At 55.6% G+C, this 25,263-nt stretch overlaps 2 protein-coding genes across 2 annotated transcripts in view; both read right to left on the bottom strand.

The window, feature by feature from the left end:
* The window catches only part of TFEB (transcription factor EB), a 53,074-nt gene extending 38,600 nt beyond the window's left edge, over positions 1–14,474 (bottom strand). The window contains exon 1 of the mRNA XM_044250710.1: positions 14,319–14,474. The gene's annotated coding sequence lies outside the window, so the exon portion shown is untranslated. The remainder of the gene's footprint in view (positions 1–14,318) is intronic.
* A 1,370-nt stretch (positions 14,475–15,844) lies between these two features.
* Positions 15,845–24,463, bottom strand: PGC (progastricsin). The gene is made up of 9 exons (XM_044237271.1): positions 24,363–24,463; positions 21,765–21,915; positions 21,347–21,464; positions 20,331–20,449; positions 19,482–19,681; positions 18,040–18,162; positions 17,250–17,397; positions 16,758–16,856; positions 15,845–16,078 (listed from the first exon to the last, which is right to left on the bottom strand). The coding sequence occupies exons 1-9, from the start codon at positions 24,419–24,421 to the stop codon at positions 15,926–15,928; spliced, it is 1,170 nt and encodes a 389-aa protein (XP_044093206.1). The 5' UTR covers positions 24,422–24,463; the 3' UTR covers positions 15,845–15,925.
* Between the last annotated feature and the right edge of the window lie 800 nt (positions 24,464–25,263).

Raw genomic sequence — 25,263 nt, forward strand, 5'->3', positions numbered from 1 at the left:
GTTTTCTCCCCTACATGAGGAAGGCATCAGAGGAGACAGCTGGCCTAGGTCACCCAGCAGGTTACTGCTGTGGGCAGGAGAGATGATGAAGCAGGTCTTATTTACTGGGCCCTTATTATGCGCAGCAGCTCACCTTCATTACCTCCTGTAATTCTTGCAATAACCCTTGAGTAAAAGCACTGATGTTATCCCCATCTCTCAGAGCAAGACACTAAGGACCAAAGAGATTCAGTCCCTTGTGTCCAAGGTCACACAGCCAGTCAGTGGCAACCTGAATCCAGAGATCACAGCCTCAACCCAGCTCTGCCACTCACTAGGCTAGGTCACCTTGGCTGACAGACTTCATTCTGGGCCTCAGTTTACTCACCTATAAAACCAGATAATAAAAGAACTGTGTCTTAGGCCATTGTGAAGATTAAATTTGCAAATGTACAAAACCGCTTAACACCCTGTCGGGGAACAGGTGCTCAGTATATAGGACCTTATCATTAGAGACCACATTCTGCTATAGGAGCTCCCATCTGAGCCTCTGGGCCCTGGGTACAGCAGGTGAGAAGCCACCCATGGCTTCCTGGATATTGGCCTCCGCCAATCAGTCCCCAAGCACTGCCCCTCCACCTGGCAACACTTCCAAGCTGGGACTCCGAGGGTGCCCCATGTAGGGGAGGACTCTGGAAGATGGGATTCCCAGACCCAGGTTTGACCTGGGTCTCATCCTCTGAGGCCCCTGAAAGGCCACCTCCCCCTCAGAGCCGGGGATAGTCCCAGCTTACTATGGGTCACAGGCCTCTCTCCACCATTGCCCCACAGCCCCAGGTCACGGGGTGGGGAGGCGGGGGCTCTCCAGCCAGTCAGCTGACATGCTCATGACCTTTCCCAGCTCTCTCAGCCTTAGAGATGATAAGGACTGCCCACCCAGAAGCCTTCACACTTCCTATAGCCGGTTCATCCACACAGGTCACAAGATTAGCATCACCAACCAGAAAGTCGACCGCTCAGGGGCTATTACGCCCACTTTACAGATGAAGAAACTGAGCCCCCAACTGGCCCTGGGCAGAGATCTAAGTAGCGGAAAGGCTTCTGGACCCCGGACCAGGGCTCAGGACTGATCCAGTTTCCAGGCCAGATTCATTAAAGCCAGCTGGGGCAGTAGAGGGGAAAAGGCTCAGGAGGCACCCAAGGCTCAGAGGAGGGGAGGAAATGTCTAAGGCATGGGCCCTGGGTCTTACTGAGTCACTGTAGATCCTGCAAGTCTTGGGGATGGGAGGAGCATCAGTAATCCTAAGTCTTCCTCTACCCCCACCCCACCCTAGCCAGAGAAGAAGGGCACAGCCCTTACCCAGTGCCCTGGGATGACCCCCCCCCCAGTCCCCTGCTCTAGCTAGCATGGACACTCCAGCCAGACCTGGCCCTGCAGCCCTCCACAGGCCCCAGGGACCCCCACCTCCCAAGGTGGCTCTCTAGCTCCAGACCCCGCATCAACCACTCACCCCAGGCACTCTCACCCCCTCCACACACAGTCCCTATCCATGTATGAAGCCTTCTCTGGCCACCTCAGGCTCTGCCTCAGCCGACCCCCCCCCCAAGGGGCCCAATCATCCACATATACCATGCTGAGAATCAGGCCCACAATTCTCAGTCTAGACCCCAGCATGTGGCTCTGGGTCTTGCACTGAGTAGGTGCTCTGTAAACATTGCACAAGAGGGAGATAATCTCTAAGGAAGTGACCATGAATATTTTGACCATGACCTTCAAAAAATATACTTTATTTGGCCCAGTAAACACACACACACACACACACACACACACATGCATAACACACATACACACACATATGAACCTGAAACAAAAAAAGTTGCACAGGGATGTCTGGGTGGCTCAGTGGGTTAAACCGCTGCTTTCGGATCAGGTCATGATCCCAGCATCCTGGGATCGAGTCCCACATCAGGCTCTTTGCTCGGCAGGGAGCCTGCTTCTCCCTCTGCCTCTGCCTGCCTCTCTGTCTGCCTGTGCTCACTCTCTCGCCCTCTCTCTCTGACAAATAAATAAATAAAATCTTTAAAAAAAAAAAAGTTGCACAAAACAACACTTGGCCAAGACAATGCAATACACCTGGATGTCCTCTCTAGATCTTCTTTCTCACTGAAAAAAAAAAAAAATGTTCATTGAGATTCACTAAGCTGACTTCATGGCCAGAAATTAGGGTCCCATTAGTGGCCTTGATCCACAGTTCAAATTATAGCCCTCTAGGGAGATCTGTGTGGCCCAAACTTCCCACCCAGCACATGACCTTCTGTATAATCATCAGACACTCACTCTGGGCCAGGCCTGTGCTCAGCACCTTATCTCATTTTATTCTCACCATCGCCCAAAGAGGTAGGGGCTCTTACTATCCCCATTTTGCGTGTGAGGAAACTGAGGCCCAATGTCATACAGTACATGGTTCAGGCAGAATTCAAAGCCAGATCTGTCTGAATCTGGGGCCACGTTCCCAACTCCTGAGCCACACCGCCCTCCCACCCCCAGCTGAGGGCCTTTAGCCCCTCTCTTGAGTCTGCACACTGGCAGGAAGCTCACTGCAACTCCAAGCACTAAAAAGCCATTCCATGGGTGCATTTAGTTGGCTACTTGATTGGAGACTGGCCTGGGGCCGCAGGTCTGGAGGCAAGCTAGCCTTCTTGCCTTCACAGCAGACCCTGCTCCCTCCTCCCAACCCACCTCCACCTGAACCCAGGAAAGGGGCTGGGATGGGGCAGCAGGTCCCATCTCAGGGCTCCAGCGGACCATTCTGCGCCCCCCCCCTCACTGATATCACTGCCCTGCGGCAAATTCCTCACCCTCTCTGTGCCTCCATGTCCCCAGCCATGAAATGGGGTGATGACACAGCACCCACCCACAAAGGGAGCCTCTAAGGCCTGAGGGGCTACTGCGGGGCAAGCACTTGGCACAGCACCTGAAATGCAGTAAATGCCTGGGAAAGGGGGGCACTTAGTATTATCGTCCCCAGGGCCAACGCAAAGCCCTGCCATCAAAAATAATGACAGGAACAGCAGGCGGGTTTTTGCGGTTCCCGAACATGCTTCTGCGCCAGGAGAAGGGTCACCTGTGCAGAGCACCTACTTACTGCTTGTCAAGCAGTGCGCTGAGCACTCTACGTGAATAAGTCTTTTAGTCCCCAGAATGAACCCACAAGGAGGCACTATGATTGTTCTCTCCATTTTACAGACAAGGACACTGAGGCACCAAGGGACTAAGTGACTTACCCCGGGATCACCTAGCTGCAGAGTGGCGGGACCAGAATTCGAACCCAGAGGGACCGACAGAGTATCTGCTCCCAATCCCTGAGGTAAGGAGGTATGTACTGTGTGGCCTGGCTATGCACCTCATTATCTCCTCACCAGAGCCTCTAAACAAGCCTGGAGATGTGGAGACCAGGCAGGCAGGGCTGGGCTCAGCTGCCCAGGGAGGCAGAGCTCCTCAGAAGTGGGGCAGGAGCCAGCTCCTTGGACTCCTGACCCCCCTGCCTCGCTTTCCACCATCCCCAGTCCCCACCCGGAACCTGGCCAGAGGCCCCTCCTTTGTGCCACCTGCTTCCCCAACCCAGACCCTGCAAGGTATCTCCCCATCCCCTTCAGAAGACACCCTGATGCCAATGCAGGCCTTAGGGCCTCATCTCCACTCACCTGCCTCCCTGAAGACAGGACACACACACACACACACACACACACACACGTGTGCACACACTCCCTCATACCTGGGAGAGGCGAGTCCCCTGGAAGGAGCCCCCGAGAAAGCTCAGCTCCTTGGGGGGCCAGAGCCCAGGGCCAGGCCCCTGCCCGGGGTGCCAGACCCAGTTTCCTCATTCTCCCCAGCACTGCTTCTCACCCAGCCCCCTGCACCTCAGTCTGAGAGGAAGTTGCACAATCCCCTGGGAGCTGCAAGTGTGGCCGAGGATTACTCACAGTGCAGAGGGAACCGCACGCCCGTCCGGAAGGCTTTGCTCACCCACAAGACTACCCAGCGCAGGCAGGCTCCCAACCCGACTCACCCCATCTCACTCACACACCCTGGGGCCCAGGACCCCTACAATGCCCTCCGTCCTCCTGGCCTGAGCCTTTTTCAGACCCCATGAGCCACAGAGCCAAGCCCCACAGGGCACAGACCAAGCCCCCCCCACACCCCAAGATTGAAAGGGGCAAGAATTTTCAAGAATCGTACCAGGTCTAGTGCAGGCCTAGCCCTAACCTGCATACCCTCCCAGCCCCTCCTGGAGGCACAGATCCTTAGCCTGAAGCCCCATAGTCCCCCACCTCCCTGACTGACCATGTTATCTGCCACCTTGCCCTTGGGCCTTCCCAGGGCCTCCAGACACCCGGTTCACAGTCTTATGATATAGCCCACCTGGGAAGGGACCCCGAGACTAAGATGCTTCTAGGAAGTTCCGGGAAGATACGAGCAACCACACAATAATTCACTTGTGAGAACACACTCTTGCTACATGTGATTTCAGAGGTTCCCCAGCCCCCAAAGTACTTCTCTAACAGCCTGTCAAACAAACATTCATTTCACCAGCGTTTCTCTCTGGTGCTTAAGGGATTCCTGCCTTTAACAGGGAAAATCCCTTGTCAAGACAGGCAGGCAATGATGAAGCCACTGTCTGTCACCTGTCCCTCAAGGTGGGCGAGTTTCCTGGGCCCTTCCATGAGAGTATGGCTCAGGAAGGTACAGGGTAGTAGAAAGAAGATCAGGCAGGCCGTGGTTCATGGCGAAGGCCGGAGATGCCACTGAGGCAAAGTGCGCCCTAGAACAGGGAGGTCAGAGAGGCCCAGGGGGCTGAGACCTAGACTCTGACCCAAGCCTGGGCCCTCCCTGGGTTAGCAACTCTGGAAGAACACAGAGGATGAGTAGGAGGCTGGCCTGGGTGTACAGAGCCCCCAAAGAATGACCTCTGGCTTCCACCCCTCACGGCTTGGACTCGAAACAGGGCCTCAGATAAAGAGTATGACAGGCACCTCTTATCACCCCACACAACCTTGGACTCCCACCCAGCTGAGGACAAAGTCAGAAATGGTTTACCTGGGCCCCGGAGCTCCCCAGGGAGCCCCTCATTTCTGCTGCCCTCATCAAAAGGCTGGGGCCCTCGGGGCAGTTCCCCCACAGTCCTGAGGCCTGGAATAGCAGGAACCAGGGCCGAGCTCACAGCTGGTCACCTGACACCTCCAGTTCAGTAGACAGGGAGCACAGTCAAGGGGGAGGGGCTGGTACCACAAAGGAAACAAGGAGCAGATGCCCCTTGGCAGGGATGCCTCCCAAAGTGCCCTTCTCCTCAGTTCTGACAGCAGCCTCGGGGAGGGGGAAGGGCAGCCCCCTCACCACCCTCACTGTCCCTAGCTGGGGACCAAGGCTTCAAGCGCTGAAGTGACTTCCCCAAGGCTATGCAGCAAGTTCATGGCAAATCTCAGTTTCCTGGCTCTGTTCCCAGGTCGGGGTTTCTCAACCTCAACACTGATGCTCGCAGCCAGAGGATTCCTTGCTGGGGGGGCTGTCCTGAGCATTTCAGGATGTTCAGCCACATCCCGGGCTTCTACCCACTAAATGCCAGTAGCATTTCCCGAGTTGTGACAACCAAAAATGTCATCAGACATTGCCAAATGTCCCCAGGGAGGCAAAATGACCACCAGGTGAGAACAACCACCCAAGGAGACCTTGAAAGACAGACACCTACCGATTCTAAGGTGCATGGTATCTACTGAGGGCTCCAGTCCTCAAGCCTTCCGCCTCCGCTGCCAGATGTGCTGGGCAAGAGGGCCTTGCAGAGGCCGCCCCGTTGGGGGGTCCCCTCTGAAGACCGTCTTCCTATCTCCCAACTTGGAGCCCTCCCTGGCATTCACTATTGTCACAGTCTTTCAGCCACAGCTAAAGGTACACGGCTACACGAGTACAAAATTTCGAGCATCCCCAGTACATGCTTCTTTTCTCATAAACTGCTCATAAATACCAATGTATGAATAGATCATGCAGGTCAGCAAACCCCCACAAAAACAGATCAATAAAGAAAGGATGATAAGGGGAATGCAAATTATACCCAAGGAGAGATAGAGCAACATGCACCAGCATGGAAGAAGTTAACAGTTTTTAGCAATACAAAGTGTTGGCTAGAATCCGGAGCAACAGAAACTCTCAGGTGCCCCTGATGAGGAATAAATTGGCACAACCACTTAACAAGGTATTTACTGAAGGTAGGGCTCCCGGGTGGCTCAGTCGGTTGAGCATCTGACTCTTGATTTCGGCTCAAGTCGTGATCTCAGGTTCATGGGATCGAGCCCCAGATCAGGCTCCACGCTCGGCGTGGAGTCTGCTTAGGCCTCTCCCTCTTACACTGTGGGCTCTAGCAATTCCATTGAGGCTTATAGGCACTCTGGGGAAATACATGCACCAGTGCACCAGGAAACACACACAAGGACATTCTTACAAGACTGTTCACAGTAGCAGAAAAAGGAGAGCAACCCCCACGGCCACAAGTAGCAGGCTGGGTACAGCCACACGGTAGCAAGTTCATAGAGGGAAATGCGGCACAGCAGTGAAAATGAACACACAAGAGCTACACATCATAACCTGGACAGATCTCACAAATAAAATGTGGAGCAGAAATAACCTTGACATAAGAACGCATTCAGTGTCATCCTAGCTGTATCAAATTCAAAACCAGGCCAAACTGAACTCTTCTGATAGAGACTGCAGACATCAGTGGTTCCGCGATAAGAAAAAGAAAAAACTAATGACTGGAAAGGTCAGGATCGTGGTTACCTCTGAGGGGAGGGGAGTCGGGACAGAGGTGGGGTGCAGAAGCCTGCTTTCTGTTTCTTCACCCAGGTGGTGGTTACCTGGGTGATTACAGTTGGTTATTACGGCATACATACATGTTTGTGCTCTTATCAGCAGGGATGGCGTATTTCACCATTAAAAGGGGAGGAAAAGGATGGGATATAAATAAATAGAAACAGAAGTTCTTTTTTTTTTTTAAGATTTTATTTATTTATTTGTCAGAGACAGAGGGAGAGAGAGAGAGCGAGCGCAGGCAGACAGAGAAGCAGGCAGACCTGTTGACCCTAAGTGTGCCCCCAGGCCATGGGGTGCTAGTGAGGCTCCCAGGCCTCAGTCCTCTGCTCTCCAAAATATGGGGGAGGCACCAGCTAGCTTCTAAGGCCCCCAGCACCACAGCCCCAGTCAGCCCCCAGCAAAGACAGCCGCACCCTGCTGCACGGGCTGAGAGCACACCTACCCAGAGCTGGCGGGGGACAAGAGGCGACAGGGGCTGGACAGGATAGTGTGTCACCTCCCAGCCACTCTGTACCTCTCAGGGACTTCAGGGGGGAGCTGAGGCAGGTGCTGTCCCCAACCAATTATAAACAAGGCAGAGGACAGGCTGTGACTTCCCTTGGCAAACAGGAGAAAATAAACCGGAGCCCCACCCCAGAGCCCCACGGGTAGCACTGTGAGGGGAGGGGGGGCGGTGGGGAAACGCTGGCAAATTCTCCACAGGAAGGGACAGACTGTCAGCCCTAAACCAGAGTGAAGCTGGACCTGGATCCTGGGGAGAGCAGGTGGCCAGGCGGGGGTGGGGAGAGTGTGGGGAGAGGCAGGGAGCTCCTCCTTGTCTAGCTGTGTGCCCATCCTTAAGTATTAGATGGCGAAGCCGATACCCTGCCCACAGGGCAGAGACCTGTTGTGTCCTCATTTCTGGGCACTTGACGGGGGCTCAATTCACACTCAGGCCCTCACTCCATAAAAACTGACTGAGCTCCTGCTGGATCCCAGGCTCTCTTCTGGACCCTGGGGATACAGCATCACACAAAACAGATCCAGCCTCTGGGCTCAGGGTGCTGGCACTGCTGGGTTCCATCCATCTGTTGCCTGACGTGCTCAGTGGCCAAGCCCACCTTGCCACCTCCCTGCAGGGCCCAAGACCCTGTCACAGCCTCTTCTCACCTCCCATCATGACTTCTCCAGCTTCCAAGGAAGGAGCCACCCCAAGAGCTCAGGGGTGAGCCCCCAAGGTGGCCCAGCTATCTGCTGCCCTCAAGGCCCAGGACCTCCTAGAAGATGATGGAGACACTCCTTCATCTATCAGTGACAAGCCCCCCACCCCGGCCAACATCTCCAGTCTGGGTCAGGAAGGGGAAGGTCTCAGCTGCCTTCTATGTGTGTTTAATCATTTTTATTAGTAGTTAAGAAACACAATTCAACAGTGATGCCATACTTGCCCACCACGGGGTAGGAAAGTCAAGTCACATGGTGGGTCTTTCTCCGGCCTCACTTCAGCAGAGCCAAGGACCACTTTGGACAGCTCCCCACTAACCCAGCAATGGCACTCTGTCCCCAAGTACTTTCACAGGAGCTTTAGACCCCACTCTGTGTTCTGATGCCTCCTGGGGACAGTGCGGTCTTTTGGCGTCTACCTCATCTCACCTTGATCAAGCAACAAGTATTTCCTGAGCACCTGTCCCAGAGGGTGGTGCTGAGACCACAAGGCTGGTCAGTTTAACGGGAAGTGTGGGCAGAGAGCCAAGGTGGGGAAGGCAGCTGAGTATATGATTATACCAGGGATTAGCAGTCACCAAGTGGTGTCACAGTGGTCTCCACCCCTTGGGACCTGGCTTCAGAAAGAAGACAGGCCTCAGAGGCCCAAAGCAACCAGAGACCCAGGAGACAGAAAGGTCCTGCCTGGGAAACTGCAAAGCAGTGAGTTCTCAAACCATGGTCTGGGGCATTCGCATCACCTGAGAACTCACCCAAAATACAAATTCCAGGACCTACTGGAATTTCTAGGCCTACTGATTCTGGACCTACTCAGTCAGGAACCCTGGGGGTAAGGCTTAGCAATCTGTGTTTTAACAACTATTCCGGATGATTCTGATGCCCACTCCAATTTGAGAGTCGCTGCCCTGGAAAAGGGGCATCAGAATCATTTGGGGAATTTTTAACATGGGCTCCTCCTTCAAGATTCAGATGTACTAGTAATTTTTTTTGTTTTGTTTTGTTAAGTAAGCTCTCCACCCAGTGTAGGGCTTGAATTCATGACCCAGAGATTAAGCATGGTATGCTCTACCAAGTGAACCAGCCAGGCATGTTCCAGTATTTTTAAGAGCTCCCCAGGCGATCATAATATCCACCAAAGCTACAGTCATGGACCCATGGACCCATCTCCTGGTCTCCCTGGAAGGTGTGCCCTGATGGACAGAGGATTTGGTTAGAGGGAGAAGCACAGGAGGGGTGGGCAGGAGAAGGGACCAGCATGAACAAGGGACTGGGAGGAGAAAATATGGACCATGGGTTTCTGGAAAACCTGCTGGAATTTTGGATTAATCCCCACGGCATCACATGGTGGGGGTATTAGACCTCCTCTCTCCTCCTCCTCATGCCCACACCTAGGAGCCAGGAAAGAAAACCAGCAATGGCTCTGCCTCATGCCCCTGCCCCTCTGAGGCATCCGCTGGGGGGCGAGCCATGGGTCAGGAGTGGGTAGTGAGTGTCTAGGCCAGATGCTACCCAGGGAATCCCCAGGGGTGGGGCAGGGCAGGGCAGGGGGCTGGAGAGGTGCCTCAAGCACTGCAGTCCATTCGATTTTGTTAACTGTAGGGACCGGGCTGGGTGTGGTCGGTCACCAGGGAACGAAGGGGGGCTGCGGCCACCAAAGCTACAAAGCCCCATGTAAGGCATTGCTTTCGAGGGTGTCAGATGTGCAGGGGAGTCCACCCACAGGTCTTTTTCTCTTCGCTAGAGCGTTCTGTACCTCTATTTCCTCATTTGGGAATGAGAAATAGAAAAATAAAGGAGTTGTAAGAGTCCGTTAACGATTAATAACATCTTTTGAGCATGATGGTATTCTAAGATCATTTGAGCTATTCTAAGTCTCATACCTGCAGCACGTGAAAATACTCAGCCCAGATGGGGTGCCTGGGGGACTCGGTCAGTTAAGCATCTGACTCTTGATTTTGGCTCATGGTCCTAGGACTGAGCCCTGAGTTGGGCTCCATGCTCAGCTCAGAGTCTGCTTGGAATTCTCTCTCTCCCTCTCCCTCTACACCTTCCCCTGCTGGAGTTCTCTCTCTTTCTCTCTAAAATAAATGAATTAAAATCTTAAAAATCAACACTCAGCCCTCCCTGCAGCACTAGTAAGCAGGTGCTAGCGTTTAACACTTGCTTTCCAGTGCAAATGGAGGCACAGTGGGGTTAAGCAGCTGGCCCAGGGGTCCCACAGCTAGGGTATGTCAGAGGTGGGATTCCAAGCCAAGCAGCCTGGCCCTGGAGCTCCCATTCTCAACAATCTCCTGGCGACATGGCACTTAACTCAGGGCTCAGTTCGTGCTGGCTCTGATTATGTCCCAAGAGAAACTGGCTGGTCGTACCCCCCAGGCCAGCCTTAAGCTCATGCTCTAGAGAGTGGACTTCCGCAGTGTCCCCCTCCCCGGAAGCACACGTGCCTCCCTCTGGGGAGCCTGTCCTGCCTGGCTGCCTTTGCCAGAGAGCCATAGAAGGTTCACATTAGAGGGGAAACCGCACCCCCCACCCAGGCTAGGTGATAGGTTCCCAGCCATGGAGACAGGGGCCGAGAGCAGTGGGACCTGAGCGCCCATACCGGCTGGCCGGGAGGGACTCCTGTGTTCTCGGGACTGGTGGCTGTTCATTCTTACTCAATAGCTGCCGCGGCCTTTCCCCACATCTAGTAAACAAGTGCCTAGCGAGGGCTGCACGCAAGTTAATGTGTGAGGTTTCCAAGGAGACCCGGGAAGCCTTGTCTGAACTCCTCTCCTCCCCAAGGCCAGTCAGGAGAGTCCTCACCAGAGGTCCTTTGGTCACCTGTGTCAGCAGAGTTCAGAGGAATAGCCAGGAGACAGGTGTGGCCCTGGGGCAGAGGCCTCAGCCAGTTTACACCCCTGCTCAGAGCAGGAGACCCTGCCTGGGACAAAGAAGGTTCCCAGACCCACACCTGCCTACCTTTTAAGAGAGAACTCCTGAGAAACCCAAAGTGGTCTGCTTGAGAGATTGAGAACATGGATTCTGGAGGAAGCTGGACCTCGGTTAGAGTCCCTACCTCTTCCATGCTGTGTGACTTCAGGCAACTTGCTTAACTTCTCTGAATCTGGATAATGAAAATAATCATTCCTACCTCACTCTAAAGAGTAAATACACAGGACACCTGGGTGGCTCAGTCGGTTGGGCATCTGCCTTTGGCTCAGGTCATGATCCCAAGGTCCTGGGATCAAGTCCCACATTGGGCTCCTTGTTTGGCAGGGAGCCTGCTGTTCCCACTGCTTGTGCGCGCAGGCTCGCTCTCTCTCTCTGACAAATAAGTAAATAAAATATTTAAGGAAAAAAAGTAAAGACACAATAAATGCAACTATTATTTATAGCTAAATTTTCTTAGAACATTGTTCTATTATAGCATAAAGAGACTAGATGAATATTCCATCAACATATCGTGTGGTTATACTCACACAGACACACACACGGACGATTCATCTGTACACATGTACCTAGATACCCATCATCTCATCACCATACACACACACACAAACTCCTCTCAATTACACACACCCCACAGTGAAACATGGAGCAACATTACAGACTCACCACGTACCAGACACTGCTCTACCCTGAACCCTCACAATAGCCTGGAAGGAGGGTTTGTCCTCTTTTTTTCAGAGGACAATAGACACGTTACCTACTTATCCACCTGCAGCATCGTGGGGGGTCGACACTTCTGGCAGTTCTGGAAATCCTGACCTCCCTCCCTCAGCATCAGAGGAGGTCACCCAATTTCCACAGTCATCTCCAGGGCAGCCCCAAGCTGGGCCCCAAGTGCTGACAGCCCTCCATCCCTAGGACAAAGGCCCAACCTGGCTCTCATGCCAGCTGCGGTTGGGGAAACCCCTGCTATGGGCAGAAACCAAGTTGACTTTGAAAAGGAAGAGACAGAAGCCAGGGGGTGGTTGGGCCACTCCCTGTGGGGGCAGGTGCTAAGTAACTCTATAAAACCCCAGCTAATGATACAATTACAGTCATAAACAAAGCCCCAAGAGGGATGAGGGCCAGAAGCCAGACCCCCAAAGGACAGCCAGCTCTGAAGGGTGGGAGGCCCCTCCTATCTACTTTCAAGCCTTGAGGCTCAAAGGGGGCTGACTGGCCATGGGGGTGGGCCGTAGGTAAGCCCATCATCCCAGGCCCTGGCCCACCCCCTGCCCACCTCTGACTGTGAGTCACCCAACTCTCAGCCCTCAGCAGCCCAGCTGGTTCTCCATGGATTTGGTGCTCACTCTAGGCGGGGAGGGGTCCCCTGCCCCATGCCCTGCACCACCTCCACCGGACTGGAACAGGATTCCCATTCGTCCGCACCTACTAGAGCTGAGTTGTAAGCAGTATCAGCTCCCTTCCAGAGAAACAGACAGAGCACAGAGTCACACAAACAGCCTCTCATTTATGCTTTCTAGTGAACTAGCGTCGGGGGGGTGGGGGACAGGCAGAAAGAAGAGGGCCAAGTGAGTTGCTCATTTTCCTATAGCTGGGGAAACTGAGGCATGGTACTAGCATACCAGCAAACTATCACGCAGGGCTCTCCCCTTCAGCCGCGTCTAAGACCAGCCTTTATTGCTGGCATCTCTCCCCTAGACTGTTATCCGCCTGAGGACAGGGCCTGGAGGCTCTCCACCAGGCTGGGCACACAGAGGGCCTCCGAGCAAACAGGCTAAAGAGCTGGGAACTACATTCCGATCTGAGCCAACCCCATCTGGCCGCCCAAGAGGAAACCAGAGCCACCTTCCTCCCCCACCAATTGCCAGGTCCTGGGCCAGTGGAATCTTGGACTGGCCGGGCGCAGGGGTCTGAGCCCACATCTGAGAAGTATCACTAAGGGCCTGCACGGGCCTTGCCCTTTCTCAGCTGGACTAAGACTCCCTCACTCAGGGTGGGGGCTGTGCGGTAATTCACGTACACTTCCTGCGGGCGTAATGCCAAAGGAGGCACTGTGCTCAAATCCAGATCAGAAACAGAGCCGAACCGTCCCCGGAACAGAGAGGCGAGAGAATCCCGGCTGGAGTGGACTGGGGTGGGAAAGACACCGCAGTGAGCGGCCACCAGGGAACGGGGAGGGGGAGCTGGGGACACTAAGGGCGCGCGTGCAGAAGAGCCCCGCCCCGGGAGCCCTCCCTCCTTCCCCGCGGGCGCGGGGCTGGGGCGCGCCAGGCTGCTGCGGCGCGAACCTGCTCGCGCAAACCGGAGCAGCTCCGGGCAGCGGTGCGTGAAGCCAGAACCCCGGGCCGGGAAGGGGCCGAGGGGCGGGGACAAAGCTGGCAACAACCCTCTCTCTTCGAGGAGGGAAGTGCACGCGCTATGCTCCTGTGGCCCACCCGGGTTTGGGGAGGTGGGGAGGAGACCCCGCGCGGATTTCGAGGGCGGGACGTCTCGGGGTTGGGCGGTACGAACTCCTGGAATAAGGGGAAGGGGGCGTGTTTTCCGGGATTCTGGACCGAGAAGGTGGGGGTACTTAGGGGCCGGCAGAAGGCTGGGAGCTCCGGGGAGCAGAAAGAGGGACGCGCGAAGCGTGAGCTCTGGGGTTGGGGTTTCCAGAGGTCGCGGAGTTAATGCAAAGGGGAGAAGAGCTTAGGATACCAGGGGACGCACCGCTTCTTAAGACATCGAGGGGGAGGAAGAGACGGGAAGGGAGGGAGGGATGGTACTTCCACCCGCCCCGCTCCAGCAGCCCAGCCCCGGGGGCGTGGCGCCGTCTCGGCCCTCCCACTCCCCGGGACCATCCAGGTTGGGCCTGGCCGGGGCGAACTCGGCCCCCGCACGCCTCCCGGGCCTCCGGCGCCCTCCCCCATGCCACCCGCCCCAGCCGCCTCCGGTGGAGAAGGAGTAAGCGCAAGGCCCACACGTCCCTCAAACTTGTTGCAAGTTCACTCCCACGCCTCCCGCCCCTTCGACTCCCAGCTCCCGAGTCGGGAAGGCCCATGCCCGCCCCGGCCCCTCCCGCCTGGTTACATAAGGTCGCGGAGAAGCCGCCCCCGGCCCGGGCCTGCAGTGAGGGGCCGGAGGGGCTCCCGGGCTCCGCAGGCAGCTCCGCTCCGGCCATGTGCGGAGAGTCCCGGACTAGACGGACCGCAGAACTGGTGTTGGCGCGGCACACACACTCTCTGTCCCCTCTTCAGCCGGCACCCCCATCCACCCACCTGTCTCCCGCACCCACAATGGGGGCGGGGGAGCCTGGGTCCGAGGTTCCGGGCCCTCCGTGCACCTCTTGCCCCCCGGTCCCGCTCACCTAGCTCTGAAGGTCAATCCGTCCGCTGCCTGTGCCCCGCGGCTCTGGCAACTTGTCCCAAGTTCAGGTGTCCGGCCCGCGAGCTGCGCCTGCCGCCCCCTCCCGGACTCCTCCGGCTCCGCGCCACCAGGGAGGCCCGCCCCGTCCGCCCTTCCAGCTGCCGTCGGCGCCGCCGCCGCCGCTCCCTAGGTCCAGCCCGCGGCCGCCGCCTCTGCTGTCACCGAGCCCCGCGCCCGGCGCCGGGGCTCCCCCTGTCAATCCGCACCCACTTCCCGCCGCGCCCGGCAGAGGGCAGCACACGCCCCCGCGGTCCGCCCCGCCCCGCCCCGCCCCGCCCCTCGCGGGCCTTCCGCGGCGCCCGCGGGGAAATGTAGTCACTCCCGTCGGCTCCGCCAGGAACGCCGGGATTTGTAGTCCCACTCTGTGAGCCCTGGCTTGTGTACGTGGCCATGGCTTTTTGAATTGGAACTTAAGTTCCACTTCGTTTCTGCCTCTTCTGCAAGTTTTTTTTTTTTCTTCTTACTCAGAGATGTCACGAACTACAGCTCACTATGATACACCCCGTGGTTTCTCTGACCCCAAGGAGAGGTGTGCAGCATGCTGTCTTTACTAGAGTCTAGGAAAGATGTAGTAGGGTCCCAGATGGTGGGCTGTTGCTCCAGAAACTACTACGTGGCAAACCTCAGTTTCCCTCGTGTTTTGGAATGGAGTGCCGGACTTAGATCTTGTCTTTCACCCCTGACTCTGAACATAAGGAGCAAGATTGGGGTCAGATGAGTGAAGGATGGGGTGAAAGAAATGTGTACAAGGAGCCTACAACCCTCCCATTATGGTTTTCCAGTAATACCCCTCCTCAAGCCTCATCAGTCCTAGCTTCCTCCCCGCACCCCTCCCCCAGCAGAAGATTCTAGGTGAAAATGTGATCAGTTTCACTCAGCCCAGACCTTTTGAAGCCCTTCTGGAAATAGGTTCTGGGAGCATCACCCCCCTTCCAGAAGGAGCCATGACTGTCACACGTGTACATGGGCATCTAGCATTTCTCAGAAGCTCCCAGTACAAGCTTGATCACAGGGGAGGAGATGAAGGCCTAGGTAGTGGGAGGATGGAAGCCCTCATCACAGTGCTAGTGGGTTTGTCTGGGGTGGTTCTGCCGGTCCTTTGGTCCATTAGATCAGCAGAGCATTTTGGGTTGTGGTAATAGGGCTCCTTGGCGCGTCACAAAGGAATGCCTGCCTCAATGTCACTACCATGAGTAGAGAGAAGTTGTGGAGGGGCCCCGCCCCAAGCTCTGCCTTATGCCCTATCTCTCTTAGAACCTCAGTGACACCCCTCCCCACCCCCACAAACCTCTTAGCTCCTAAGAGAGAACAGGTCCAGCAGAAGCACATCTTCCCCTGACTCCGTCTTCCCTCCCATTCCTGTGACCAGGAGCTGCCTTACAGGCCACATCGGCCCTCGAAAAACAGCATGCTGACCAACATGCAGAAGAACTATTTATTAGGACAGAAAGCCCCAAAGCCAGAGAAAGAAGGCTGAATCCAGAGAAGTAGCGCCTGCAGGGCTGAGGGTGGAGAGGAAGAGGGAAGCCAGGTGTCTAGGCGCTGAGTCTAGGCAGCAGTGGCAAAGCCCACCCTGTTGTTGCCAATGTCGAAGATGGAATAGTAGGACCTGAGGAAGACGCCCCCGAGGATCCACAGGGACTGGCCACTGCTGGAGGGCAGGTAGGTGGCCTGGACCGCAATGGTGCAAACGCCATTTCCCTGCACAACACGGAAGGGCAGCGCTCATTCCTTGGACGGGGCCCTGCTCAGCCCTGAGCCCCAGGCCAGGAGCGCGAAATGCAGAAACGAGGGAGCCAGGCTTGTGACCACAGGCCTGCTGAGCCCCAGAGTAGGAGGGATTTCTGCAGTGGATGAAAGCAGGCTGTGGTGACCGTCTGCAGTCTCCTCTCCCCAAGTTCCCACCCACCTCCCTTTTGCTCCCCATCTGGAGGAGGTCAGCCTGCTGGCGAAGCCTTGAAGCCAGACCAATTCAGCTTCCAACCTGAGCTTCACCCTGACTAGCTGTGTAGCCTTGCGTCTGTTTCTTAACCTCTCTGGACCTCCAAGTTTTCACTTGTAAAATAGAAATTAGCACCCCCTTCCTCAAATGGTCTGACAGTTCAGTGGGATGGTGTAGGCAAAATGCTTCCCATACGGCTTACCCTAGTGAGTACACAACCCCTACTCCAGCGCCTCTCCACACTCATTAGTAATAGTAATCAATAATAGATGGCACTCTTCTGTTTCGCGGCCTCGTGCCAGTGTAGGGGTTTGGAACCAGTGAAGGCAGAAAATAAAGCGGGGCTCACAAAGAGCTGGGGGATGGCATGTGGTGAGGAGACCCGGGATCTCAGGCCCCCGGCCCCTCCTCACAGCCCTTGCGTCCCTACAGACTCACTGTGAAGATGTAGGAGTGGTAGGGCAGGGAGAAATGCACACCGCTGATGAGGAAGGTCAAGGTGGGCAGGTTCTGGATGTTGTTACAGTCCACGGTAAACTGCAGAGAGGAACAAGGCCCCAGGTGCCGCATCGCCCACCTGAGAGGACCTGCCAACCCCCTCCCCTCAGTGCCCTCGATTCCGCTGGGGCCCTGCTTGGTCCCACAGTCCAGTTAGTTTGATCTTACTCCAAAGCCTGGAAAGTGTTTAGCCCATTACTTTGGAAGGGCTGAAGCTCCAAGGAAATTCTGCCCCAATAGTAGCCACCCATTACCCTCCCAGCTCAAGACCCAGCCCCCAGCCCCAGTTCTCCCAGGCCCCCACCCACCCACCTCCAGGACTTTGGGACAACTAGGAGCATGGAGGCCAAGAGTGGGGCTATTCCCAGAAGAATCATAAATGCCTCCCAGGGGGCCTCTCTGAAAGAAGGAGGATGCCTCCACTAGACACACCTGTCCGTACTGGTCAGCCTGGGCCCCTGTAGCCTGCAGAAGGGCGCTCAGGTACTGCTGGGGTACAGTGAGCGGAGATGTGCCTGTGTCCACAATGGCCTGGCAGCCCTGGGAGCACCAGCCCGTGGCATGGCCACCAATGAGGAACCTGAATGGTGAGGAGATGAACGCCTTCAGCACCTCCAGCTCAGGGAATCTAGGAAGTGGGCTTTCTAGGGACCCCCAAGGGACAAACAGCCACAGCCACAGAATTGTGGTATACCTGGAGGTAAGGACTCTGCAGAGGTCCTTCCAACCATCCCCCTGCCTCACACCATTCAGAGTCTATTCAAAGCCACCTAAATGGCCATGGAACGTTGTTATTTAAAGTTCCAAGGAAGGTTCTAGAAACACTGAAAGCCGGTGTCACTGAACGGTTTAACTATGACCACATTAATTCTCCCCCCGCAATACATCATAGTTTCCAATTAGTAAGCACATAGTGTTGAACCACAGGGTTTAGAATGTTTGAGATTCCAGACCTACCCCATTTACATTGTGCCCACCTCACCCACTTTTCCAGGCTGAGCTGGGCCTTCAGTCTCCAGCAGAGGATAGCTGTGGCTTTGTGGGGGAAGACTTCAGGGGTCTCCTATGTGTACCTCCTAGCAGTACCTACCTCTGTGGGATGTGTGTGTGTGTGTGTGTGTGTGTGTGAGAGAGAGAGAGAGAGAGAAAGAGAGTGTCTGTGGGTGCATAACATGAAATGCCTCGAAGTCTGCCAGGTCCTCCAGCTCCAGTACAGACTCACTCCTCAATGCCAATCTGCCAGTAGCGCTCCTGGGTGACGGGGGCCCAGTAGATCGGTCCACTGTGCAGGCTGTGGTCTATCCCTCCAAATATGAGAACTGCTCCATTCTGAGAGCTCATACCTCTGCAGAAGGGAAAGGGAAGGGTGAATCAGGGAAATCGCTATAGAAAAGATTTCCTGTTGAACATTCATCCTCAAAGGGAAATAGAGGTCCTGCCCTGGCTGCCAGCTGGGGGTCCCTAAGAGCATGGCTGTGTCTCCCCTCAGACTAGGGTCCCTGAGGGCAGGTCTATGTCTCCCTTCTTCAGATTGGGGCTCCCTGAGGCAGGGCTGTGTGTCCTCCCTCAGACTGGGCCCCCAAGGACAACACTGTGTCTCCCCGTCACACTAGGCCTGCTGAGGGAAGGAGTTGTATCCCCCTTTATCATTGCAGCTCCAAGCTGAGCCCCTCAGAATTCCCAGTGCCTCTGGTTCCAGAAGCAGGGCCTCAGGGGAAGCTGCTGGCTGTGTGCCCCCCCGCACCCCGATCCCACACACCCTTCTTCTCTCTCTTCCAGTTCTTGCTACTAGTGTCGTATGTCACTGGGAGTCTCACCCTGAGCCCCACTTGTCATTTTTCTGCTGGGACTGGAAGGAGGTAGGGCCTTGGCAAAGAGGAGAGAAGTGTATTCCCTGGTCCTTTCAGCCTCCCCTGGGAGCCGAACCTGAGTGTGGAATTGGGCAGAGCTCCTAAGGGCGAAACTCAGAATGAATTGTAATCAGAGGTGAGACTAAATCAGCAGCATTAAGAACAGGGTGACACTGTTGATAGTCAAACTCAGGAGATTAAGGTGAGAGAGTAGATGCTGACTATCTCCAGAAGGTGGCTGGCTAACTCTGGGAGAGGAAAGAAAGTCCCCCACAGGCCACTGACTCCGCCCCCACCACCTGGCTCCCAGGCACCCACATGAAGCGGCTGCATGGCTTGTGTTTGCGGTGAGAAAAACACCCTATTATGGGCAAACTATGAACTTTGACCAGAAGACTCCAGGACCTGGAGAGAACAATACATCAAAGGAGATGAAGCAATAGATTGTACACGAAAGAAGTGTCCAGAAGGCAGTGAGCTAACTGCAGCTCTGGGCAGGAGGTAAATCCAAGAGGTATCCAGAACGAGCAGCCTACTCAAAGCTAAGTTCACCCAGAAGAGGGAACAATTCTGAACTGGTGATGAAATGTGAAGTCTGAGTGGGCTGGGGACAGACACAGAGATGAGGGAAAGGGTGTGGCTAGGGGGACAGTTGGACAGGAGAGGAGAGCCCAGGAGGAAAGTCCTAGACACAGTAGGAGCTGAAGCCAAATGCCTGATGGGAAGCCCCCGACCCCCAAAGCATTGAGCTGGGGAGGATGGGGGGAGTTGCTTGGGAGCTCAGGAACACCCCCACCCCCAAGCAGTATCTTACCTGCCCAGGTAGAAGCTGAAGACTGGGCTGGAGAGGAGGCCAGCCTGCAGCAGGCCCTGCAGAGCCGTGGCGCTCCTACCCTCTGCCAGGGCTGGGTAGGCCAGGCCCATGATGCCATCAAACTTGAACTGGAGGAAATAGGGACTTGGCTCGTGCTCACTAAGGCCAAACTGCTGGTTGGGGACCTGAGCGCTCTGGACCTGGAAGGGACACAGGGAATGGGAGATGATAAGTGGAACTTCACTCATCTCCCCATACCCTCCCCCACAAAGACCCTCGAGGCTCCCTTGTTCATCCCTCCCTCACCCCAGCCCCTTGCCTTCTTTTTTTTTTTTTTAATTTTTTAAATAAATATGTAATGTATTATTAGCCCCAAAGGTACAGGTCTGTGAATCACCAGGTTTACACACTTCACAGCACTCACCATAGCATATACCCTCCCCAATGTCTATAACCCCACCACCTGCCCCTTGCCTTCTTGACACATCTTGCAAGAGCCAAGTTTTCTCTCAAGTGGCCTTCTCTGGCTGCTACTGCAGCCACACACACCGCCCCCCCGCACCATCTTCTTCCCCCTGACCCCCCTCCCCCGGTTTAAGCTCCTTCACTAAAGGACTAGGTCATCCCCTCCATCAGGGGCACTCAGTGTGGGAAGGGGACGGCATGGAGGGGCACTTGGTGTACTCATCGGCGGATTTGTACTCAGTAGAGCACTAGGTTTTCTCCGTATTCTCAGGTTCTCGGGCTAAACTCCCATCAGACTCAGGTCTGAGAGCTTCCAGGCCAAGTCAGAGCCCTGGGGACAACTCCCACATCCTGGGGCACAGAGTGGCCTGCAGCCCGGCTCACCCTCAGAGTGTCATAGCCGTAGATGCCACGGAGGCTGCCGCTGCCGTACTGCACGGAGAAGGTCTGCCCGTGGCTGGAGTAAGTCGAGGACGCGTTGGGGTTGAAGCGGGAGTGAGTGGCTACAGCGGAAGGAGAGTTTGGGGAGACAGGCCAGCAGGCGGAGGGCTGCCCCCCTGAGTCCCAGCCTGTGTTCCCATCCCGGGGCCCCAGCATCCCAGGACACATGGTCTCGGGGTTCAGGAAGCACAGGAAGGCCTATGTGAGGGTGGCCAGTCTTGGCCTCAAAGCCCCCTCTGATTTGCAGAATCTTGTGTTGTTCTTTGACCGTGACCCTGGGTAGGTAAGTGGCCTAGAATCCTTCTCTGCTTCCCTGCCCCCTCCTTGTAGATCCCCTCCTGAGAAATTACTCATCAGCTGTGGGAGCAAATGAACTTCCAGGGGATCCCTGCGTTCCCTCCACCCTCACCCTGTCAAAAACCTGGACGTGACCAGTGAGGGACTCTGGATTAGAAGTGTCAGGACCCAATCCCCCAGGCTCTGACAGGGACCAAGGCAGCGTTAAGGAGAGGAACTTGGCCTGTCTACAAATACGGCTACAAGACAGGGACCAGGTCTTGCATTGTTCTCCCCTGCGTCTAGGAGACACGCGGTGAGAACTTAGTAAGCAGCGGAGTGGAGTGACATGGAAAGACTGTTGTCGACTTTGGTGAGACGGAATGGTGTCGTCTGCAGGGAACAGAATGGAGCAGAGCAGAGTGGGATGGTTGGAGCTCGGGGGCAGAGGGTGGACTGGAGCAGGTGAAGGAGCATGTGTTGGTGAGAAGGAAGAAGACAAACAGACCACCCAGACCTAGGGCCAACCTCTTCCTTCAGTCTTGCACATGCCCCTTGACCCTGGCCAAGTACCTGACTCTCAGGATTGAAGCCCCCAGACCCCACCATCCCTTGCCCCTTCCCCCCAAAGCAGTCTGCACCCTCCCTTGCCAACCACTCTCCCTAGCGAGCCCTGCACTTACCACAGGCCTGGCTCTGGCACTGGACCGAGGGCACCCACAGGCTGGAGGATCCGGTATCAAAAAGGACCAGAAAGTTCTGCGGTGGGGTCCCGATGGCGATTTCTCCAAGGTACAGACTCTGGGGGGCCATGGAGCAGGCTGTTAGCTCTGGAGGGATACAGAGACCCTCAGGCCCAGCCTCCTCCTTGGACAGAGCTCTTGCTCTACAACCTGCTACAGAGGAAGAGGCCCAAGCCTATCTTCCGTACTTGCCCAGAACACACAGACCCTCAGTGGGGGCTGGCAGGTGTGAGAGAAGGGAGCAGGACGCAGGCGCCAGGTGGGAGGGTACAGAGAGCTAGCTCGGCACACCCCTGGGAGTCCGGCCTCAGTCTTTGGCCCCAAGGAGAGGGAACCCCCACGGAGGGTCAGGACTCACATCCAGATAGGCCAGGGGTTCGTAGGCCATGCCGAGGTCGCCAACGTGGTACTTCTGGGCAGGGTCATTCTTGTGGGTCCTCAGGAACTCCCCCAGTAAGCCCTTCTCCTTCATGGTTGCACGGATAGGCTCTAATTTCCTCAGGGGGACTCTGAAGAAGGCCTGGCGTCAGGGCAGGGCCCTCCCTACTTCCTACAGCACCTCTGACAGTCCTGGTTCCTCCATCCCCCCCTGCCGTGCCACCTCCAACTGCATCCCTCAGGCCCCAGCCCCCGTGTCCCCTGTGCCTATCACTGTGTCTCTGTGTGTGTCTCCCTCTCGCTCCTGCTCTGGCCCCAGCTCCCTCCGTTTCTCTCTGTCTCTATGTCTCTTTCCCTAGGTCTGTCCCTCTGTTTCTTTCTCCCTCTGCTTCTCTCTTTCCCTCTCCCTCTCTTCAAAGCTCTTCGCAGGACTTGTTACACGATTCAGAAAACAAATACCTTCCCCGATGCATGCCCACATCCCATCTCGAGGGTCTACATCCTATCCTGGCCCTTTGCTCTCAGATATCCCATAAATTCCTTCCCTGGAAGGGAAGGAGGACTTTGGCCATTAGCCCTGGCAGGATATGTGCATTGTTTTTATGTAAGCTCTACGTCCAGTGTAGGGCTTGAACTCAGGAGCCCAAGATCAAGGGTCACGTGCTCTACCGAGTCATCCAGCCAGGCGGCCCAGGAGATATGCATTTTAAGAAAGATTTCAGAGATAGCAGAGTTCACCCCAGTCCCCTCCGGTGGTGGCCCTCGGGCACCTGGTCCTGGATGACTAAGACACAGCATGGGTATGGGGGACAGCACTAGACTGGGACTCAGAAGAAAGGATCCTGTGTCTGCCCTTGCCTCGAATTGTCTGGCCTGGGGCCAGTCACTGCTCTTCTCCCGACGCAGGCGCGGTAGAAGTTGGCCTGGGTGGTCTGGAGCCCAGATCCGCCCTGGAATTGGATGAATTGGATGATGAAGTCTGCACTTCTGCCCCCCGTCTCCCTCGGGTTCTCCTCCTCCAAGACCTGCTTGCTGCCATCGCCTCGGAGGTCTCTGTGGGTCCACCCAGGCTCATTCCGGGCTCCAGAAGTCCTGCTCCTTGCATTTCTTTCCCCACCTGATTCCCCATTCCCTCAAGACCCCGCATTCGCCCTCCATTCTGCACGGAACCCATTCACGTTGAGCTTTGAAGACTGATGGTTGCTCCGGCTCGCCGCTTCCCCGGAACTTGCATATCACACACAGGTTTCTTCGAGGAGCCTTGTCTTCAGCAGGTATCGGCATCGGTTCTCATGGGTGAGACTGGTAGCCGTGTGCAGGCCAGGCACCCTCCCAGGTCCTGGGAGCCACGCCTCCTCGCTCTCTTTTTCCTGACGTCTCTGCGGGTGCACGTAACGTTCCTGCTGTCTCTGCTTACATGCCTCTGCCATCTGCTAAATAAATCATGGGCCTTAAGGGAGTTTTTAGCAAACGTCTGCCTATCCTGAAATCATCGTTCCTTTCTGCGGAAGAAAGCACACCTGCCGTTCAGTGTCTATTTGGACAGCAGTCACCCCGACTCTGTCCCAGGTCCATTTTTTCTCATCAGATGGGGAAGCAGCTGTGCTTTTTCCTTTGCCTGGAAGTGCACCCGCTCGCAGATTAAGTCTTCAGCAAGGCATGTAGCCTGTAGTGAAGGATTATGGGGAACACACCAGGGTGCTTTGCTTAAGATAATGAAAAGGAAGCCCGAGAGAGTAAGAAATGAATTAGCCTGCACAATCGCAAAGTGTGTGGCCCCAGCTTTTGCTAACAAAGACAGCATCACTGACACACATTGCTGGGGTGTTTAGCAGATTCAGAGCAGGGAAGGAGAGGGCCACCCAGTCACAGCTGATGAAACCAGACAAACCAGGGGCGCCTGGGTGGCTCAGCCGGTTAAGCATCTGCCTTCGGCTCAGGTCGTGATCCTGGGGTCCTGAGATCGAGTCCCACATCGGGCTCCTTGCTTGGCAGGGAGCCTGCTTCTCCCTCTGCCTGCTTCTCCCCCAGCTTGTGCTCTCTCTCACTCTATCTCCAACAAATAGATAAAATCTTTACAAATAAAAAAGAAAGAAAGAAAGAAACCAGACCAGTGCCAGAAAGACAAGTCATTCAGTCTAGAGGTTGACCCAATCCCTGACCCTTCAGAAGAATCCACTACCTCAAGCCCCTTGTCTCTGATTATTTCCCCCTTAAAAACCGTCACTTGCAAACCATCAGCGCATTCGGGACTTTTGAGCATTATCTCCCCACGCTCCCGGGCAGCACCACACCAATCTTGCTTCATGGCAAAAGCTCGGGGTCACGTTTCTTATTGGCTTACGGGGCATCTGGTGGACAAACTCTCCTTTGGTTCAGTTATAGACATTTCATGAGGGCAAAGCTGTAGCTCATCCGACCTCTGAGTCCCCAGCTTACACCTGCTCAGGAAGCCCTCCCTGTCCCAGCGGAAACTCCGGAGTGGAGCCTGGTGGGACGGCCACTGGCCAGGTTACCCCTCACAGGGCTCCAGACTCCTGCCCGAACTCCTGCTCCAGCAGCCAGACCCCAGACTCACTTGACAACTGCCGCCTCTAAGAGCTGGAAGCTGACCAAGGCCACCACCATCCACTCCATGATGCCGGTTCCCAAATGGCCACAGAGGAAGGGCTGCTCCAAGTTGAGCTGTTGCACTAAGTGGATGCCTGAGCTCTCCTTCTGCCTTTATACCCCCAGGTCCCTGCCTCCCAGCCCCAGGCAAAAGCCTGACTTCAATCCCAGGTGCACCTGAGCTCCGCCTATCAGTTGTTTCTGGGTGTTTTCCTTCCTTTTTTTATTTTTTCCAATTTATTTATTTGAGACAGAAAGAGAGCACACGGGGGGAGAGGGGCAGAGTGGAAGGGGAAGCAGGCTCCGCATGGAGCAGGGGGCCTGACGCAGGGCTCAATTCCAGGACCCTGAGATCATGACTTGGGCTGACAGCAGCCGCTTCACTGACTGAGCCACCCAGGCGCCCCTGTGTGTCTTCCTTCTTGAGGGTGGCCACAGAGGACTTTTCATCTTGTGCACTCTTGAATGCAAGCAGTGGGGGCCAAGAAGTGTGAATAATAGGGGTTTCCATTAAGATGCACTGGTGAGGATTTCTTCTTGTCCAGGAATGGAAGCATGATGTGACAGCTCGGGATGAGGGCCAGAGTCAGGTCCATGGAGGGCCACAGGGCTTCCAGAGATGGATTTCTCAGCCTCCATACTATTGCCATTTGGGAATGTATGATCCCTTGTCGGGGGGCTGCTCCGTGCTGTGGAGATGTTTAGCGCCACCCCTGGCCTCTACCCAGTGATGCCACCAGCGGTCCAAATGTTGTGAACCAACAACGTCTCTGGGCATTGCCCAATGTCCCCTTAGGGGCCCAAATTGTTGAGAGTCACTGGTGCATAGGTGATGCCCTCGGAGGTCTGACTCAAGTCCTGGTTCCCAG

This window comes from Neovison vison, chromosome 1 (genome assembly GCF_020171115.1).
Source record: "Neovison vison isolate M4711 chromosome 1, ASM_NN_V1, whole genome shotgun sequence".
NCBI lineage: Eukaryota > Metazoa > Chordata > Mammalia > Carnivora > Mustelidae > Neogale > Neogale vison.

Coding starts and splice junctions, on each gene's coding strand:
- PGC (XM_044237271.1), bottom strand. CDS start 24,421: ATGGAGTGGATGGTGGTGGCCTTGGTCAGCTTCCAGCTCTTAGAGGCG. Junction 21,465..21,764: donor AACCCCTGGCCTATCTGGAT/GTGAGTCCTGAC, acceptor ATGGCCCCCCAG/AGTCTGTACCTTGGAGAAAT. Junction 17,398..18,039: donor TGGCAGATTGGCATTGAGGA/GTGAGTCTGTAC, acceptor CTCACCATTCAG/GTTCCTCATTGGTGGCCATG.